Source organism: Haemorhous mexicanus, chromosome 1 (genome assembly GCF_027477595.1).
Source record: "Haemorhous mexicanus isolate bHaeMex1 chromosome 1, bHaeMex1.pri, whole genome shotgun sequence".
Lineage (NCBI taxonomy): Eukaryota > Metazoa > Chordata > Aves > Passeriformes > Fringillidae > Haemorhous > Haemorhous mexicanus.
The window spans coordinates 27,223,533-27,242,741 of NC_082341.1; the positions used below are offsets into that span (position 1 = coordinate 27,223,533).

The following is a 19,209-nucleotide window of genomic DNA, read 5'->3' on the forward strand; positions in this document are numbered from 1 at the left end:
ACATCTAAAATACCTTCTGTAATGGGCATTGTGACAAGCACAGTAGAGATTGTACCGATTAATGGATTTTTTCTCTGCATTAAAATGTCTCAATCTATGCTGTTATCAAAACCTCTGTGTGAGGCAGTGAAGGTATTAAAGTGGTTTTTATTTTGAATGATTTAGTCATGTTGCATGGCAAAATCAAGGCAATTTGAAAAATAGAATGTAAATTACTTAAGAATTTTTATTTATTTTACAGTAATGTTAAATTTACTAAAAGACAGCAAACTCTTCTAACTTCTTTAACTTTCCCAGGTTGTGTGCTATATTGGTTTGCAGTGACTGGTTAAAATACATTCATTGGGGGCATTTCTAGCATGGCTCCAGCTGTTTTGCAGAAGCATCCATCTGCCATAAGTGGACAAAATATAATATTCCCTTCCTTGCAGTTCAGGAGCAGGGGTAGGTATGGGTCAAAAACCATGCTTATTCAGAACTTTTCAAGTCTGAAATACTGTAACTACTTAATAAGTCTTAAAATGCTCAAATAAAGAAAATATTATTTCAAAAGTAAATATATGACAGATGCTTTTGACTTGGGCTAAAGAAATTGCCCAGAATAAAAAGAGTAGAGTTTCAGACCTCAAATATTTTTTATTTCTCTCACTGTGCTTAAAGCACAGTTCCTCTGGAAAGTCTCATTTTTTTGGCGTGCCACATCAACACGCTGCTGAGGGGTCTGTTTGTGTCTGTTGCCCTCAGGACTCCGAGCCGTCAAATGAGGTGGTCTCAGAGGCCCCAGGTAACGTGGTACCCTCTACCTCAAGAAGTAGCTCTGAAGAGCTAATATCGGTGGCACAGAAACGTCCAGAAGAGGTAGGACATTCTGTGTCTGTTTTTTTTCCAAGATTAACTGTTGGGGAATACACATTTGCCTCTGTTTTTCATGCCTAGTGTTGTACAACTAATAACACAGACTTTTTAAAGCTACAGCTGAGCCTTATACTCCCATATAAGCAGCATGCAAGACCAAGGTAAAACTCAGGGCTATTATTAATGCTACCTACCAGTATATCCCATAATATATGCTACTTTTTAAATACTGTTTCTTACTGTCAGTAATTAGGATTTTTTTTAAATCGTTCCTATCTGTCACACCATGACAGTAACAGGAGCCCTATTGGATTCTGGCTAAATAAACTTCATTACGCTGAAGAGTCAGAAATAGAATCTGGACATTGGTATATAGGTAGATACAAACTTCTATCATCCTTCACAGAATTTAAATATGTTTAACTTCAGGCTTGTGTGAAGGAAAGACTCTTCCTGAGATTGGGCCTTTCTTTGCTCTCTTGGTTTCAAAAAGTGATGTAGTAGTAGTAGTAGGGATGTAGTCATAGGTTCATACATCCTGGTTTTTGCATATTTCCTGGTTTTTCCTGTTAAGCAAAGGTGCTTGTAAGGGAGTTCCATAGGGCAGCCAATGACTTAGGGCATTTTCTGTCACTGCTATTCATCCATGGCATAATACACTATATCTGGAGGAGAGATTGTCTGTGGAATTCAGACTCATAACTTCATTTCATGGTTGCAATCATCTTCCCAGAGAACTGTTATTATCCTTAAATTAACCTTTCCTGTGAGATGTAAGTCCTTCCTTTGCAGTAGCCTTAACACTTAATCTTGGCTTATTCAAACAGTTTAGTTGGTATTACTACTATTCAAAATACATCAAGTACCAGGTATATAAAGACTAGTCTTTGCTGGGTCTTTTCTGGGATTTCTTTTGACTGTAATTTTCACAGGGAAGGAGAGTATGAAGTGCTAGTCATAGGAAATACAATGCTATTTATTAGTTTAGTGCAGCCTTTAGATAAATATCTTCATTTCTCTAATAGTCGTGTCTCTTTGTCTGAAGAGGGAAGGTCCAGAGTGTGAAGTCAGGAGAATTCTTAAGAGTGTGTCCTGGAATAAGACCGAGTAGATTCACTTTTTTTGGGGATATCACTGCATATTTCAAGATAGAAAGTCAGGTTATCACATCTAAGCAGTCCTGAGGATAGAGTAGTACAAGCTTTTAGTAATACTTTTTTCTGTATTCCTGAGTAGCAAAGGGACCTCTAGTCTGTGGAGAGATGTGGAATCTGCCTCTTAATTCTCTGCTTTGTCAACTTACCTTGCTCCACTGGAGAAATTAAAATTGAGAGAACAGATGATGTTTAAAAATAAAAAGAGAGGAAAAGTCCTGCAGAAAGAGGAAAGAGACATGGTTAGTTAGTAAAAGGTGACTAAGAGGGAGATGGGTATACAGTTTTTGCTTTTGTGGAATAAAAGCAGCTCAGCTGTGGGGGAGAGGAAGCTTCAGGGAATCAAAAGATGGAAATACACCTTTCAAATTTTACAAATAGGTCAGTAATAGTTTATGTTGAAGCTGTTTTACTGAATGTGGGGTCATGTGGTTTATAAGGGAATGAGACTTTCTCCGATCATATTTACTGCAGTTTGTACAAAAGAGAGAGAGGTGAGTCAGAAAGAGTTTTGTGGTTGGATTTGCAGGGAACCTTGAGAGGGGAGCACCAGTATGCTGAATTTCCAAATTCAGAACCCACCATGAAACAAACCATCTAAGTTACTGATGGGTAAGTCAGCATGATAAACAAACATTTGTGAATTACACCCTAAAAAAGAGGTCCAAAAAGTGTTTGCAGAGCTTGAATTAAGCTAATGCCTTTTTATTTTTAATTTTGTTTGAGGTCTTCTGGTACATCTTTCAATATCTGCTTAATGAGTTAATATGTGGAATTGACTACTGACTGGTGTATTATTTATGTAATTTATGACTCATCTGAATTCAAACCATCAGCAGTGGTGAGAGTTGTTCAAGAAAAGCTCAAATGCTGCTGTGGAATAGAGAAATATGAGAAAAGAGTAAAGAAGGCAATGTGGCTAACAGCAAGGGGTTTCAGGAAGGTGGAGAAAATTTGAGGAGGTTGTGGAAAGTGGTGTTCACAAAGAGTCTTGGGCTTGCAAATGTGAGGACACACAACTGCTAGTAGGAGAAAGTATGGAAAATCCCATGAGCTGCCACATTCATTTGAATAATGCACTTTTGTTTTTCTTGCTTACAATCTGATTTCCTCTCAGGACAGTCTGAATCTAACACTCAGTTACTTGTGTCATCAGTAGGATGATATTTGTGGGATGTAATTTGATCACTCAAATGAGGTTTTCTTTTGTTGTCTAGTCATTCCTCCTAATAGAAATGATGGTCAAATACTGAGTTCTCCTCAACAGGAAGGCAGAAATGCATCCACTCCTCTTACTGCTGCCCTTCTTCCCAGCCACTTTTGATGCTCTAAAGTTAGATTTAATTCTCTGTTGGATCAGGATCTAGACAATTGTGAATTTTCTGTGAATTGCACAGGTGTCCTGAATCCCTGTTAGAGATTCAGGAAAGTGTGTGTATTCATCAGTGTATTTCACATGCAGAAACCTTTTGAGTTATAAAGTAACTGAACTGACTTTTAAAGTTAGAAGGATACTTTATTGTCTCTTTCCAAAACCTCTGCAAACCTCTATAAAATTTAAGTTGTATAGATTTTAATGCTCGAATAATTTTAATTAGTGTCCATCCTAAAATAGGATGTGATTGATAACTTAATATTGTATATATTTCTTGGGGGTTTTTAAGAATAGGGTTTGAAAAGTGTCATTGAAAGAAGAATTCAGTGCATTTGGAAGGAGATAGGTGTGTCTCATCCTGATTTCAGTGTAATTTTTTTAGACCTTCCAAGCAGTTTATATAGTTTCAGCAGTTTTCCTGAAATAATAATGCTAAAGATAGGATTTTTGTTCCCACAAGACTTTCAAAATTCAGAACTACATCACTTACATTAGTATGCCCTTTTTTCTCTCATACTGCACATTCTTTACTGTGAATGGATGAAAGGAAATTCTGTGGATGCTGTGATTATTTAAGATGCAGAGCTTTTAAAATGTTTTAAATACACAAATAGACTTGCTTGAATAACACTGCAATTGTTCAATAAAGTTGAATGGCTGCTGTATCAGCTTCCATGAGCCTTATTCTGTTTTCTGTGGTCAGCTTCACTTTGCATCTGGCAGTTGCATTGGTACATATATTTACATTGGTTTCTGATGGATATACAGAGATGCTGAAGAAAGTGGAGATTTGTTGCTGAAGTAGTTTCACTTTGCCTTTTTCATGTGTCTAGATAGCAAGAGGGGTGGACTTTGTCTTCTTGATACCATTTCTCATAAGCAGCCCTTTAATCCATGGGGGATGATGGATTGTTTGTTATCTAAGTAAGAAAATACTAGTTTTGACAGTTCCCTTAAATGTGAGTCTCATAAGAGGCATATTCTCTTGATAAATTAATAAATAAAAGTACATGAGTTATGTGTATTAATTTCCTTTGCCAATCCTGTGGCAAATTAATTAATCATGTTTTAATAATGTAAGCCTAGAGGCTAACAGCTGATCTTTCTGAATGTCTGCATTGCCAGAACAGTACAGATACAGAGAAAAAGCTGTCCTATCCTTTCTCTTGGATAGAAAAATGAATACAACAACCAACAAACCCCTACCAAAAAAAAAAAAAAAGCACATATAAAGCATGGAGCACTTCAGGGTAAAATATAAATGATATGTTCATAGCATATGAACCTGAATAGCTTATGTGCCTGTGGTGCTTTTTGGGTGCTGGATTCAGACTATGAAAGCTGTGCAAATCGTTGTGGTTCTCAGCTAAGGAAGGATTAGGATACCCCTCTAACCTGTTTCTGACCTATTAGACATTCAGTGCTTCCAGTTTATCTGGATAGAGCACAGACATTTTTCCATAAGTAATGTACAGCTAAGGTATAGTGATTTGTTTAATAGAAAAAGATGTGTCACACACTTAAGTCATCTGCCATTAATTGTAAGTATGGTACAAGCATCCTAAAAGGATTGTATAATTCAGTTTTAACTGCATTATTTCCTATACAAGGGGAGGAAATGTTGCTTGATTTCTGTTAATACAATTGGCGGCTGATACTGTCTTTTGTTTCTTGATTTATCCTCCTTTCTTCATCTCGGGCTAAAACCTTTCCCAACAAGTCCCTTTTGCATTTCAAGTTAGTACAAAAAGATTTTTTTTGAACCCAAAGCTTTAAATTTCATCAGCAGTGTGGCCAGTCCATCCATACAGTGTTTTATTACACTGAGGTTTTTACTTTTTAAACAAGGTATGATCTAACATGTTCTGAAATTATTGAATTGCTCCATGGGAAAGTTTGTAATAATGCTCATGTGATAATTTTTTCCATCTGCTGTTATGAGACCAATAAATAACTGAATTTATTCATTTCAGAATAATTCATTTCAGAAAATAATCATCATGAAGAATAAGCACCATCAAGAAGTAGAGACATGATTTGCACTCTTAAAGAACACAAGAATGTATTAATAAAATATATTTGTGTATCTATCTGTATGTATAAATGCACAGCTGTTATGCTTGCACTTGTGAAAAGCCTGTGCATTCTTTTCTAAATTTCATAGGCCTAACCATATATTACCTCTATTCTGTGTAGCTGCTGGCTTGAATGCATTTAATAGAAAATTTGTGTCAGGCAGTTGTTGCTATAAATGCATTCTTTCTAACCCATTGCTAATTAAAAAAAAAAAAAAATCTAGTGACTTGACATAGGGCTAGTTGGACTCATATTTAGTCTTGACCACTAATTTTTTTTTGGTTTGACTTCTGAGGAACTTCCCCACTCAGCAAAATAATTGTAAATGTCCATGCTGTATGGACCTAACAGTCTGTTTTCTGATGAAAAATCAGAAGTGATAACTTACTAGTTATTTTGTATCATATGTAAATAATTCCCCTTTATATCATAGTGATACTGCAATGTGATTTTGTACTCTGAACCTGCTGCTATACTGAGATCTGCAAACAGACAAAACACCACAAAAAAAAAAAAACAAACCCAAAAACATGGCATACTTTAACAAAGAGAAGAAAACATATTGGATCATCTGTGTCATCCATGTCCTGGTAGACATAGGATGGATCCCTCCAGTGCATTTCTTATTATTTCTTTCTGGTTTTAAAGCTTCTGAGCAGTGGTGGATTTCATACTTCTGGGGTCTTTTCCTTTATGCTCCTTCACAGTAAGCATTCTGAAGGTGTTTATTACATAATGTTTATTGCACTCCTCCTCTTGGTTTTCTCTGGGTGACAGCAGAAGAGTTGCAGCAGATTACAGATCTGAGATTGAAATGCCTTTCAGATATTTTCTGGATCTAAGTCAGATTCATTGTAGAAAAGACTGATATTTGGTTCCTTGTGGAATTACTTATGGGTGATTTGGCCCATAATCCAAGACTTGTCAGAATGTGTCTTCCAGTCATCAGACTCATTTATCAAAACAAGGGAGTTGAGTCACCTTTTCAGATCATTTGGCACTCAAGAGGTTTGTTTGATTTTACTTTTCTTGCTTCTACAAGTAATTATTATTGTTACTGTAGTTGCCATTAATATTTCAGAACAAAAGTGGTAAGCCACTTGCTTAAAGAGCCTTAGAGTCTAACTGTGTTAAAAGTGAATTAACAATGAGCTGAGAAAAGGAACAATAATACCTTTGATTATTGAAGTGTTTCCTCCGTAAAATAAACTGGGAAATACAGTTAAGCATGTAAATGCTCTGGAGTTAGGAATTCATATTTTCCTGCTAATCTCTTCACATGACTGTTTTATGTAATCTTCTTAATAACTAACTATAAAGGTCGCAAGATGGCTGGAAAATGCTGTCATGCAGTTCTGCTTTTGAAGTCAAAATTTATTTATGTATATTTAAGCTGTAAATGGACTTATGAAATGAGGTTTCTTCTTAGAAGAACATTATTAATTTAAAAAATGAATTAGATCTGTTCAAAATTTCCACAAATCCAAGACTTTTTTTATTTAACCTTTTCACAGTCTCTGCCCTTCTTTATAGTACATTCAGTTCTATATCATCTGTTACTCAGGAAGGTATTTAATACATGAGTGGGCATCATTTGCATTATACAAGAAGATTAACTTTACAAGCTCTGCTATTAATCTGAGTAGCTCTACATATTGACCTATGAAAGAACATAATTAAGTTAGCTTAATTAAGTTAGTTAATTGTTACACTCTGATGAACTTACTATTGAGAGGAAATTAAAGGCAAATAGAAAATGGCATTCATTGGTTTGAAATCATGTTTTAAAGGGTTTCACAAAGATACTTTATATATAGATGACTAAAATATCTATTGTGTAATAAGCAAAGCAGATGCCATTAAAATCCCTGCAGTTTTCTCATTTATTGCCTGACATTAATCCATATTTCTAAAAGAGATTTTCAAAGCATGCTAAAAATTTAGAAAATAACTGTTGAGAGGCTTTTTTCCCCCAATACCCAAAAAATTGAATTCAGAAATTCTGTCTACACATAGACTACAGAGAAAAGCACACCATCAAAGTTCATTAAGTGTTATAATCTGATACTGAAGCCTCCTTTGGGGTAGAGAAAAGAAATTAAAGACCCCTCAGGGCAGCAAGCAATAGCCCAACATGTGTACATTCTCACACATCAGCATAAGAATGTCTTTCTCCTGCAGTGATAGAGAGGAACGGAGAGACACTCCTGGAATTTACTCTGTCAGCTGCAGTTTCTGTTGTCAGGGGTTCCTGCAAGTTCACTGCAGGAAAACATTCAGGGTTTCAGCACTGATCTGTGCATGGATAGACCCTCCACATGACTCCAACATCTGGGATGCATTCATCAGTCTTGATAAGCACTGATAAGTACCCTGGAGATCATCAATTCCAAGTAGATGCAATTAATAAACAGTAAGAAAAAATGGCCAAACATGCAAAAATGTGCTACAGTGAATGCTGCCAAATGAGCAGTTTATTAATTTGTGAGATTCATTAATATTACAGTGGCTTTATTTTGAAATTATTTTCTGTGAACAATTACTCTATTCCTTCTTTTTTTTTAATTTGCCAGGTCTGTACATTTTCTGGATGGCATTCTCAAAGATTTTAGGATTTCTGCTTTCTTTCTGTTGTAAAAATTAATATTTAACTCAAGTGAAAACAGTATTTTCCCTGAGGTATTATTCTTTGGCATTTCCAGATCACATGAAAGGGTCATTGATCTGTGGATATATTCTCTGGAAAAATAGCAGCATTGAAAGCAGGAAGGCAGTGGCATTTAGAATCACTTGTGTACAAATTTGTATTCATATTCTGAAGACAGATAAGTTTGAATTGCATTCTTACCAAGAGAAATAAGTCTTTCCTTAAATAATGCTTAATTCTATTTTATTTTAAAAAATCTGAAACAATTTTTAAAAGTGATAGGATAGGAAGAAGCAATTAAATTATAGCTACTGTATATTTTATGAGACACATTGTTTTTCTTTAATAGCTTCTACAAAATATTTAATTTTTGTAAATCCAGTTTGAAATTAGCATGTTGTTACATTTGCCCCCTTTAAAATATTATTGGAGCTTATATTCTAAGAGGAAAGAACAGTTTTGTTTTCAGTTTCAATGATGTGCTTCAAATCATAATTTCTTTTTTTTTTTTTATAGAGGAAGAGAGTGGAAAATTGATTGGAAAATTAGAATTAAGCAAGCTTTAGGTGGGAAGATAGGAAGAAGTTCAACTTTAGGGCTGTTTCCCACCTGCTGAGGATTTTGATGGTTGTACTGATGTCGGTGAGCTTCAGTGGACCAGTGTGCACTATCTGGTCAGCTCTGACTGTGTTGCTTTGAGATATCCATGATGTGGCATGGTGCAATGTCACGTAAGCCACTGTTGTCCTTTCCTGTGTGGCCCGTGTGATACACAATGGAAGTTCTTTCCTGGAGGAGAGTAAGTGTAGCTTCACTCTTCAATATATTATGGGCACATTCTTCATGTTCTATTTTTTGTTTCTTTCCTGAGGGATTTGTTGTGTTCTCTCTTACCTGTAATATTTAAGTGAAAGATTAGGCTAATAAATTCTTTGGTCATTGCATGCAGCGTAAATATTAGGGCTCACGCTGCACTACATGAAAAAAGCAGTGATCCTTTTGGTAGATGACAAATAATATCAGAAATTTTCTATTTTAATATGATAGGTTGAAAATATCATTAGAACCCTTTTAAGTTGTTACAGGCTAGATTTGAGATAATGAAGCTTGAACAGAGTCAAAGATTCCAATGTCATCGTTAAGGTAGTGAAGATAAGCAGAGGTCAGTCAGTACTCATTAATAACGTAGGTTATATAGATTTTTCTCTACCCAGTTGCTATGGGGTTATCTCTAAACTGCAGTGCAATCCCAATAGTGTCCCAGTGCTGCTTTGCCAGACTATTGTTACTTTACATCTCTCTCACTGTTAAACAGAATATTTAACACACTGAAGAGTTCATATTCCCGAAATATTTCAGTGCAGTAGAATCAGTGATTCAGTATTTGTTAGAGTACCTCTTTTTGCTATTAGTGTGTATTTTTGTGATAGACCTATATACATTAATCTACCTGAATTGACATTATTTTAAAACTAAATTTATATTAACTTCAAGCATGTATTTTCTAAAGACTATCAAGTAGGTTAACACCACTGTTATCTTTAATAGCTGTCATTGACCTGCTAAATCCTTTTTAAGTTAACAATTTTCCTATATTTAATTTTCAAGTATGGCTATCATAGTCTCCCAAAATATCTAGATGACCTGGAATACCCAGAACTACATATTCTATATTCTATGCTGTAGCTATGGTCTTTGTTTTACTTAAAAACTGAAGGTGTTCCTGAAAATATAGTTAAATTCAGAGAGACTTAGACTGTGATGAGGAGTAGTATCTTTGGAAAGCTGGTTTCCCATTAGGGTGTTTTTGTCTGGTAAGATTCTTATTTAAGTGATTGGAATCATCACAGTAAAATAGCACACACTTCCTGTCAACTAAGACACTTCTGCGTCCTCTCATAATGACTGCTTTGTATTATTCTGTAGTTCTGCATTTGCACAATAAAGATGGAGATATGCCTACTGCATGACTTAGCTGGCTAAAGCTCTTTGCCTAAAACTCCATGGATTCTGCCAGTGCTTACCAAGGCAGATACTTGGAGAGGACTTCCCAGGGCACCTGGAAGAGGCTTTAACCTAGGGGGGTGGCTGAGATGGGCTCTGCAATTCAGTGACCCCCAGACTGAGCCCACGCTGCTGCTGAAAGGGCAGTGTATGTTCACAGGCTGCCTCCTGCCCTTGTTGGACCAACAGATGAGTGAGCTGAGTCAGTGGGCTGCTCTGGCAGACCATGGAGTGATATCCATGGGGTGAAGGACATGCATAGCTCCATGAGCTCCCTCTTCAGTGTCAGCATATGTAGCTCAAGGGTCCAGGACTGACACTGAGATTGTATTGTCGTTTGGTGCTCTGGAAAAAATAAATTAGAATAATCTTCAAAATACTCACTAGTGTTTCTGGATTTACTGTATTAGCCAGTTCTCCTGTACTTATCCCTTCAAAAGAAGCACTTTTTTCCATTTAACAGCTGCATTCCAGTTTACCCCTCAAGAATAGGCTTGTCATATTTGGGTTGTTCAGGAGATTGACTGAAATTAGGAGCTCAATGTTGTAACTAATGAAAATCCTGATTTTTTCTGCAAATTAGGATCAGTTTTTGTCTGTAAGATGATTAGTTACACAAAATTTAGATTCCTATTTGGTATAAAGAACCGCAAGGACAGGAATTCGCATGAAGTGGTGGTGCGTCTGCTTGCATCCTTGTGAAGGTTTTTTGGGATAGTTATCATGGGAAATCTTGTCAGACTATTAGTGGGCAGAGGCATATCCACATTTTGCTTGTTTGGAGTGTTGATTTGGATTCATCAAGGTGCAGGGAACCATGTGTGTCCTGTTCTTGATCACAACAACCCAATGCAATGGTACAGACTGGGTGCAGAGAGGCTGGAAAAGTGCCCAGCGAAAAAGAGTCTCAGGGTGCTGGTGACAGCAGTTGAATACGAGCCAACAGAGTGCCCAGGTGGCCAAGAAGGCCAGTCACATCCTGGATTTTAACAGGGTTACTGTGGTCAACAGGACCAGGAGAGTGACTGTCTCCCTGTACTTGACACTGGTGAGGCCACACCTTGAGTCCCGTGTCCAGTTTTGGCCCTTTCGCTGCAAGAAAGACACTGAGGAGCTGGAGAGTGTCCAGAGAAGGCAATGGAATCGGGAAGGGTCTGGAGCACAAGTCTTGGGAGGAGCAGCAAAGGGTTTGGGGGTGTTCATTCTGGAGAAAAGGAAGCTTGGGGAGACCTTAACACTCTCTACAACCACCTGAAAGGAGGCTGCCCTGAGGTGGGGGTTGGTCTCTTCTCCCAGGTAGCAAGGGACACAACCAGAAGTGGTCTCAAGTTGTGCCAGGGGAGGTTTCATAGGATGTTAGGAAAAAATGTCCTGAAAGAAAGGTTCCTCAGGGAAATAACTGAGTCACCATCCCTGGAGATATTTAAAAGACTTTTAGTTCTTGAATTTAGGAACATGGTTTACTGGTGAACTTGGCATTGGCAGGGCAGTGGTTGGGCTTAGGCATTTTAGAGATTTTTTTCCATTTAATGATTCCATAATTCCATGATTCAGATTTCAAATCTAGGATTATAACCTGAAAATTCTATCTCAAAGCAGAAAAAAATTCAAGTACTAGCTTCTAATCTTTGGGAGACTTATAATCAAAATTCCAAAATGAACTGCCAGTGGAGAAAGTTACCTTAAATCTGTACAGCTGACAATAGAACCATTCCCTGTATATTTTCCAGTCCTTTGATTGTACTTACCTACAGTTTCTCCCAAATTTTCAGTAGACTTTTTGTCCACAGCCTATAGGCACCAGCTATAGATAACTCTGTTAATCCATTATTGGTCACATGGGTACTATGAAAATAAATGTCCAGAGTTTAGTAGCATAAAGACAGGCCTTTACAAAATACCCATTACTGAAGTGTAAAAAATCAGTTAAAATAAAGGTGTAGTTCTAATATATCTCTGAATCTGGGAGATATAATGCTCAAAATAGGAGACAAGGTACTAAGTGAATGAAGAAAGACAACATAAGGGAAGGAGAAGAGATTTTTAAGGCATTTTAGATGCTTATTTTCATTCTCATTTTCTGACGGTCCTTATTTATATATTTAGCTCTGGGAAAAAAAATCTCTGTAAGTCAGCATTTAAAAACAGATTCACCCACAGACTGTAATTTGTGTGCATGTGTGCATGCTGTTCAAACTTTTAGATGTTTTTTTCTGCAAAATGTTGCTTGTTTTAACAGTCTCTTTGTGGTTTCAAGGGTGATATTTGAATTGGGAATTGAGGCAAAGATGATAGTTTTGTTCAGTGTGTAGATAGATAATCCTAAAGTCACCATTTTTCATATTGTGGCCTGATAAGCAGCAGAGTAAAAATAACCCAATTTTGAAGTCATGGTATTACTTGAGAAAGCTTTTAGTGTCCGCAGAGGCATCAAGATATTCAAAAAGGGGAAGCACATTAAAACCTTAGCAAAAAATAAATCCAGTTACCCTGTTACTGTAGGAAAGATGAAGTAGAGGAAACTTCCTTCTCCACCACATGCATGACTACAAGGTCTCTCTTATGCCATGGTGTGAAATACATTTGATCCCCCCATCCCTACCTCAAGATCTAATGCAAAAGCACTAAGAACTCAGAGAAAATTTGAAACCAACATTTATTTCAATTATTTTATCCAAAATCAAAAGGTGGAAGAGCTCGGTGTGTTCTTTAAAATACTATTCCTAAAGCCTATGTTTTCTGAATTCTTCATATGAAACTATGAATTTCTTTATCTCTAAAGTACTTGTATATAATAATATTTAATTTTGGTAACAAATATGGGTAAATTTGGTTTGTTCATCCCTTCATCATGCAGTCTTCTGTGGGGCCATTGTATGCGGCAAAAAACTGGAGTAGAGAAATATTTGCTGCTATCCATTGTAGCTCCTTATTTCTTTATGTCAGAAGTTAACCTGCCAATGCTTGTGTGTGGTGATGGAGCCAAGAAATAGTGCCAAAAATTAAAACTTTTCAGATGCAGTATTGCAGATGTGCTGTGCTGATTCCAGGCTGGATTTTTTTTCAGCTAAGTTAGCATGTGTGAATTGTGATTTCTAATTCACTGTTTAATACAAGCATAGCACTTTTAGAAAATGTCTTAGCCAATTTTCCAGAGTATTGTAACTTTAGAACTTCCTTATTTTATATTTACTGCATTAATGTTACTTTCTTTTCATTTAGATCAATATGTATTGAATTTAATAAGCACAGGGTTTCAGCATTGTGGTCTGTGAAGCTCCCATAACACAGAGTAGCAAATAATTCTGTGCAGTTAAATATTATACTTTCCTTGTGGCAATCTTACCCCAATAACTTGTAATTTTGGGTATTTGTTTTTAGCTCCATAATTTGTATCATGAACGCATTTCAGTGTTGCAGTCAGGGCTATATGGTTAAAATCACTGAATCAAAAAGAAAAAAAAAAAGAAAATAATTACCTTAAGGGAACTTTCATTTCTAGTATCAAACCAGACATTATTGGTCCAAAAAATAAATAATGTTTTTCTAGTTATTTTTACAGCATTTTGGCTAGAGTTTGGACTTAATAGGAGAAAACTATTTTTTTAAAGGAAAGACTGATCATAAGGTTGATAATATTTTTTTCAACATTTGGAAATTTCACATTCTTTTCCTACAGTGTTTATTATTGAGCAAGTTATAATAGCCTCTACTTCTCTATATAATGTAGTAACTTAAGTTAGTAATAGAATCACGATTAAAGACAGTGATCACAGAATGGAACAAATTAATTCCTAGTCTTATTAATTGGTAAATTTAAGCTTAAGCTAGAGAGGTATTGCACATATCTACTGGGAAAATGGAAGGTTGTTTGTATAAATATTTTTCCACTGTTAAAGCACATCATTAATAGGCTTTATCAAATCAGACCAAGGATCTGTATCAAGCAGCTTCATCATCCATAGAGTCATGAAGTGAATGTCATCAAAAATCACTGGGCCTAAACACTTATCAGTTTACTGTGATGAAATGACTGCATTTTTATTTGCACAATAACCTCAAATCCTCATATTAAAAGGTGGCAAATTTTTTTGCCCTTTACTGTTCTAAGTGTGACGCATGTTGCAATTATTCATCACTCCATAATGGATCATTTTTATCAGAGTCTTGTGTCTTTTCTGTATACATAGAATAAATATTTATGTTTTCTCATTTTTCTGAACTAGAAGATACTGATAGAATAGGTTTGAAGTGTCAACTATAATTCATTGCATGCAAAGAAAAGCTTTATACTGATACTGTGCAAAAGGAAAAGAATATCTAAATCATTTCAGCAGCAAGCTTATAACCAAGATAATATCAGCATTTTCCTTCTTGAAAATATATATGCCATAAATTAAAGGAGGTCTTCAGTGTTTTATTAAAATGCTTTAGACAAGTTTAACACTGTCTTCAACAGGCATATATGTATGAATACGGAAACCTTTAAAAAAAAAAGAAGGTCAAGTTGAAGTTAAAACAAGCTTGCAGTAAACTTCCTACTAATCCTGCAAATGTTTTGTTTAGAAGACATTAGAAAACTATGACACACGTTTAGTGTCAATTTAAAGGTGTCCATTTTATTCTTACAGAAAACCTAAGATATATCTAGCACTTTACTCTTTTGTAAAATAGTAATGTAGTCTGGGGAAAAAATACAAAATATGTGTATACTGAGTGTATATGAATGAACTCTTAATTTAGTTGAAATTAGCCTTAGCAGTAAATGTAGTGGTGGAGAGGTACATATCACATTATATAATTGTTTAAATATATACATAGAAAAGTAATTGGGTTAATAAGAATATAATTTAATAATTTGAATCCAAAATATACTTGTAATGAAGTGTTTTATATACAAATACTAGAGTTCTTGTAAGTACTAAGGTATCTCACCACATTTTCAGTTCTGCTTCCAGCTTCTTTGGCAAGAAAATGCTGGGAAGTTGGTAAGGAAGTAACAACAGAAAAGTTGTATGTGATGAAGCCCTGTATCTGTTTTGCAGAATTTGCAGCTGTCCCTTTGTTATTGTTTTAAACCCATTTGATTTGTAGTACTTTAAAATGTCTTATCCCACGTTTCTCTAATCTGTTGAAGGGTGAGTGGTGAAGTTTTGTGCTTTGGTTGTGAATGCTCTTCTCCCAAGTCGTGCAGCAGCAACTCCCCCCTTTATGGCTACTACCTCCCTAATTCCAGCTGCAGCTTTGTAGTCTCCTGAGAGAGGCACTCTCCAAGGTACCTGGTCAGAAGTGACATTGCTTATTTTAGAGCCAGTCCCATCACTAAAGACCCAAGGCATCCTTCACAGCTTTTTTGCAAACAAGCAGAAAGCTGAAATGCTGTCTTATTGTTCCTGATGTATGTGAGAATTTTACTTTGAACTCCTAGTGTTTTCTTCCAGCAATAAATTTAATCACTAATTAGTATCACATCACATTGATGATGAAATAATCTGGGAGATTTAGTAAGGTCATGTATTTAATAGGAAGCATCAAAATATAATTTTGTGGGGCATACCCAGTGTTTTGGTTTAGAACTGCTGCCTAGAAATGTGATAATTGTTTTCTTCAGAAATCAGATATTAAAGGACAATGTGAGAATGAATCTTTCTATGACAGGATCACAGAAGCAGTCCATTTTAGAAGCAAGTTAGTACATTTGAAAGGTCATTAATGTAAAGCTGTGAATTTGTCCCCACAAGTGACATGGATGAGTGATCTTATGGTATTTGCTGTTATCAAATTGCATTAATATCTTAGGCGTGATAAGAATGTCATTAATGTGAAACAAAAATTAATTGCTATGATAAGGCAGTAAAGTTTGTTTAATACTTCATGATCAGTAGCTTGAAAACAACTTGCAATTTCAATTTTAATTCTTTCTGTAAACATTTCCAGTTCCTACAGACTCTGGATCTTTACCTTTTGTGATTATTTGCAGACAGAGTGCAATTTACTCTTGGATGGGTACTCTGTAGAACAGCTTGCCAACTGTTCTTGCCAGAATGTTTGTAGCATATGTATTGGGGATTTTTTGCATTGTTGCATCCTAAAATCAATGTGGAACATAAGGATGATGAGTTATGTTCTAGGCATTCCTTCTACTGTCCAAATGCATCTTGTGAAATTTCCAAATTTCCAAATTTTCAGAGAGCTCAAAGCAAAGAAGAATCTGAGTCACAATCACTGAAATTAACAGTGGTTCTATATCCAAGTGCGTTGAAATGTATTGATTACCTTTGGTTATGCTTTGTTCAGGTCTTAGGATGCTTTTTTAACATTATACTTGTTATGTGCACTGAACTCTGGTCAGAGGGCTTGAAATCACACAGTACTTCAATCCAAACAGCTGCCTACATACAGGATAAGAACTTGCTTTAACTGGTAGGTCCCACTGCTTTCTGGTTCAGAATAAAGGAGATGCTGTATGAGGGTATGGCTGTATCAAAGTGTGGGATCCTACTCTTGGAAATCAGGCACTTCTTTAGGCCAGCACATCCATCTGGCTTTTGGCTATGAAGAACCATGCTGGCAAATGTACATTCACAGTGCATCTTTCAAAATACTGCCTTCTGGATAGTGTAGGAAGAGTTCCTCAGACAAAAACTGCATTAGGCTACCAATATGTATAGCTGCATATAGCAGAGGCTTTTCTCGTTTTCTCAGTATCTTCAGACAACAGATGAATGAATTGATTTCATTACTAGTCAGCTTTTTGTGCTTTGAAATGAAAGTCCTGGAAGTCCTTGGTTGTCTTCATCCCTCCCAGAGCCATGGGATCCTTTCTACTTTGCAAAACAAATGTGATGTCTTCATGGCAGATGGAGCAGGCATGCTGACTCCTGGTACCTCACTCTGTTCAGACATACATCAATGCTTCTGAGGCAAGCAAACTCCAGAATCATAAAATCTGTTAAACTTTGATTGACTGGTGGTGGCTTCTGTATTCCAGCATCTTCAGAATGTTTTCAGAGGAGCTCACTTCACATCTTCTGGCACAAATAGCTTCATTAAGGAAGGCTGTCATGTGTCAGAAGTGAGGTCATATTGGTCCTTTCATGACCAGCATTCCAGTTACCTGTAAATGCATGGCTTAGAAATTTCAGCGAGTCAGACAGCCTTGCATTTGAAAATGGTATTTCCTGGAAGTGACACTTTCAGGAGAGAAACACCTACAACTTTCTGAAGTGAAAGTTTCATAAGCAACATATCCCTGACAGTGCCTCTCAGAGAGTATGAAAAAAATTGTTAACTGCAGGGTATCTACTGCTTGATTTTGAGGGGCTTGATAGATCACTGGTTCACAAACAGTAATGTAGAGAGCACAAGGGAAGCTTTTGAGGAGGTCTGGCCTTTCATTTGTTTGGACAGGCATTTTGTTGTTAATTGACTCTTCTCATCCTTTCCTACCATGGGTTATGAAATCATATGCCCTAAGGAAATGAAATTCAATTATGCATTTAATATTTTTTGGATTAGTGGGGCGCATGCATCTGGCATGGTGAAAGCAAGATGATTTTATGTATAGAAGTTAGTTAGAAAAATTATCTCAGTTGATATAAATATGATCACAACCTGCTGCACTCCTGAGAAAATGTGTAACACTTGAGACAAAAGCTGCTGTTATTACTGTTAGAATCTGTTGCATTCAGAGTATAGAAATTTGGCAGCAAATAAACACTCTTGCTTTCCAGCTAGTCCTCAGTGATCAGAGGGGCTGGGTGTGGCACATCTCATGAAATCCCTTTGCTACATATCTCATGACATGTGTCATGGCTTAGCCTCATTCCTATGGAATCTTAAGAAATTTTTCTGAGTGGTGAAACATTAATATGATGAGAGTTCTAAAATATTGTAATATTTGGCTTCTGAAAGTGATAACAAAAGTATGTCACTGTGTTCACATGAGTGGTGGTTGTCTGGTTGGAACACAGTCCCAGGATACATTTTAGTTTTTTAGAGAGAGGGAGGGAGACTGGTGCCTGTTTCAGTTTCTTCACTTTAATACTCTTAAATGTAAGATTAGAGGAAAAATTATTACTCTGAATCTTAAAAAAGCAAAACAGCTGCCAGAAATTTCCTTTCTAGGGAAATCTACTCAGTCCTCTACCTTGAACATACCTATAAGTGGAAAGCTGTTATGTCTCATTCTTGTACCCAGAGAAGATGTTCTTTCAAGGAAGTAGATGAAGAACAGCAAGCAAGCAATCAAGAAAGAAAAAAAGAGAAAAAGAAAGAAGAGCTTGTATCTAAAGGAAATGATACTAAGATTTTAAGTGTCATCCTAAGGATCTCCAGGAACTTTCCTGGTTAAAAGATGATAGTTCTGTGGAGTAGGCTGTGAAAGCTAGAAGGAAACAAGCTTGAAGGTGGTGAAAGTAACCTATGTATGAAGTTCTACACATATTAAGAAAGCAGTTTGTGGTCAGAAAGTGGAGCAACATTGAGATGTTATTTTCATCAGCTTTTGTCTAGTTATCTGCTTAAAGCAACCAATTGGGCATGGAGAAAATTCCCTTTTGTTCTCTGTATCAGTGGATAAGACCTTGGAAATGAAAAAATATGTTTGGGACTCGACCCGGGGAGTAGAGAAGAGCTGTGTTGCATTTAATGAACTATTCAGACAAAATAAAAATCTTAGCTGTCACCTCAGTTACTCAGAGAAACAAGAGGAAATGGAGAATCACAGATACAGCCTGTATTTTAACAAAGGCCAGGGATGCAAATCCTTTTCATTAAGCAATAAGGCTGGCTTATTACTGAGACACAGTGCAGGACAAATGCAGTTCAAATCATGTTGGAAAGAATATTGCCAGGGAATGTTTTTTTGTTTGTTTGTTTGTTTTTTGGGTATTCTTCCTCCTTCCTGCGCATTTTCTTCCTTCTACTGGCCTAACTTTGAAATGTCCTTTACAGACAAAACCTTATACTTTGTGAAAAATTACAGAAATTATTAAGGAACAAATTTACCTTTCTGTGAAGAAGAGTGTAACACTGACAAATTTGAAAGAAATTACATTAAGAAAATGTTTGCTTCACAAATTATAGAATTTTTTAAT

At 36.2% G+C, this 19,209-nt stretch overlaps 1 protein-coding gene across 2 annotated transcripts in view; it reads left to right on the plus strand.

Moving 5' to 3' along the window:
* Positions 1–19,209, plus strand: part of PHF14 (PHD finger protein 14) — a 160,888-nt gene that overhangs the window by 127,063 nt on the left and 14,616 nt on the right. Inside the window, exon 18 of one of the 2 annotated variants that reach the window (XM_059843854.1) lies at positions 745–858. The exons of the other annotated variant lie outside the window; for it this stretch is intronic. Coding sequence (XP_059699837.1) covers positions 745–858 — 114 coding nt within the window. The remainder of the gene's footprint in view (positions 1–744; positions 859–19,209) is intronic. 2 annotated transcript variants of the gene reach the window in all.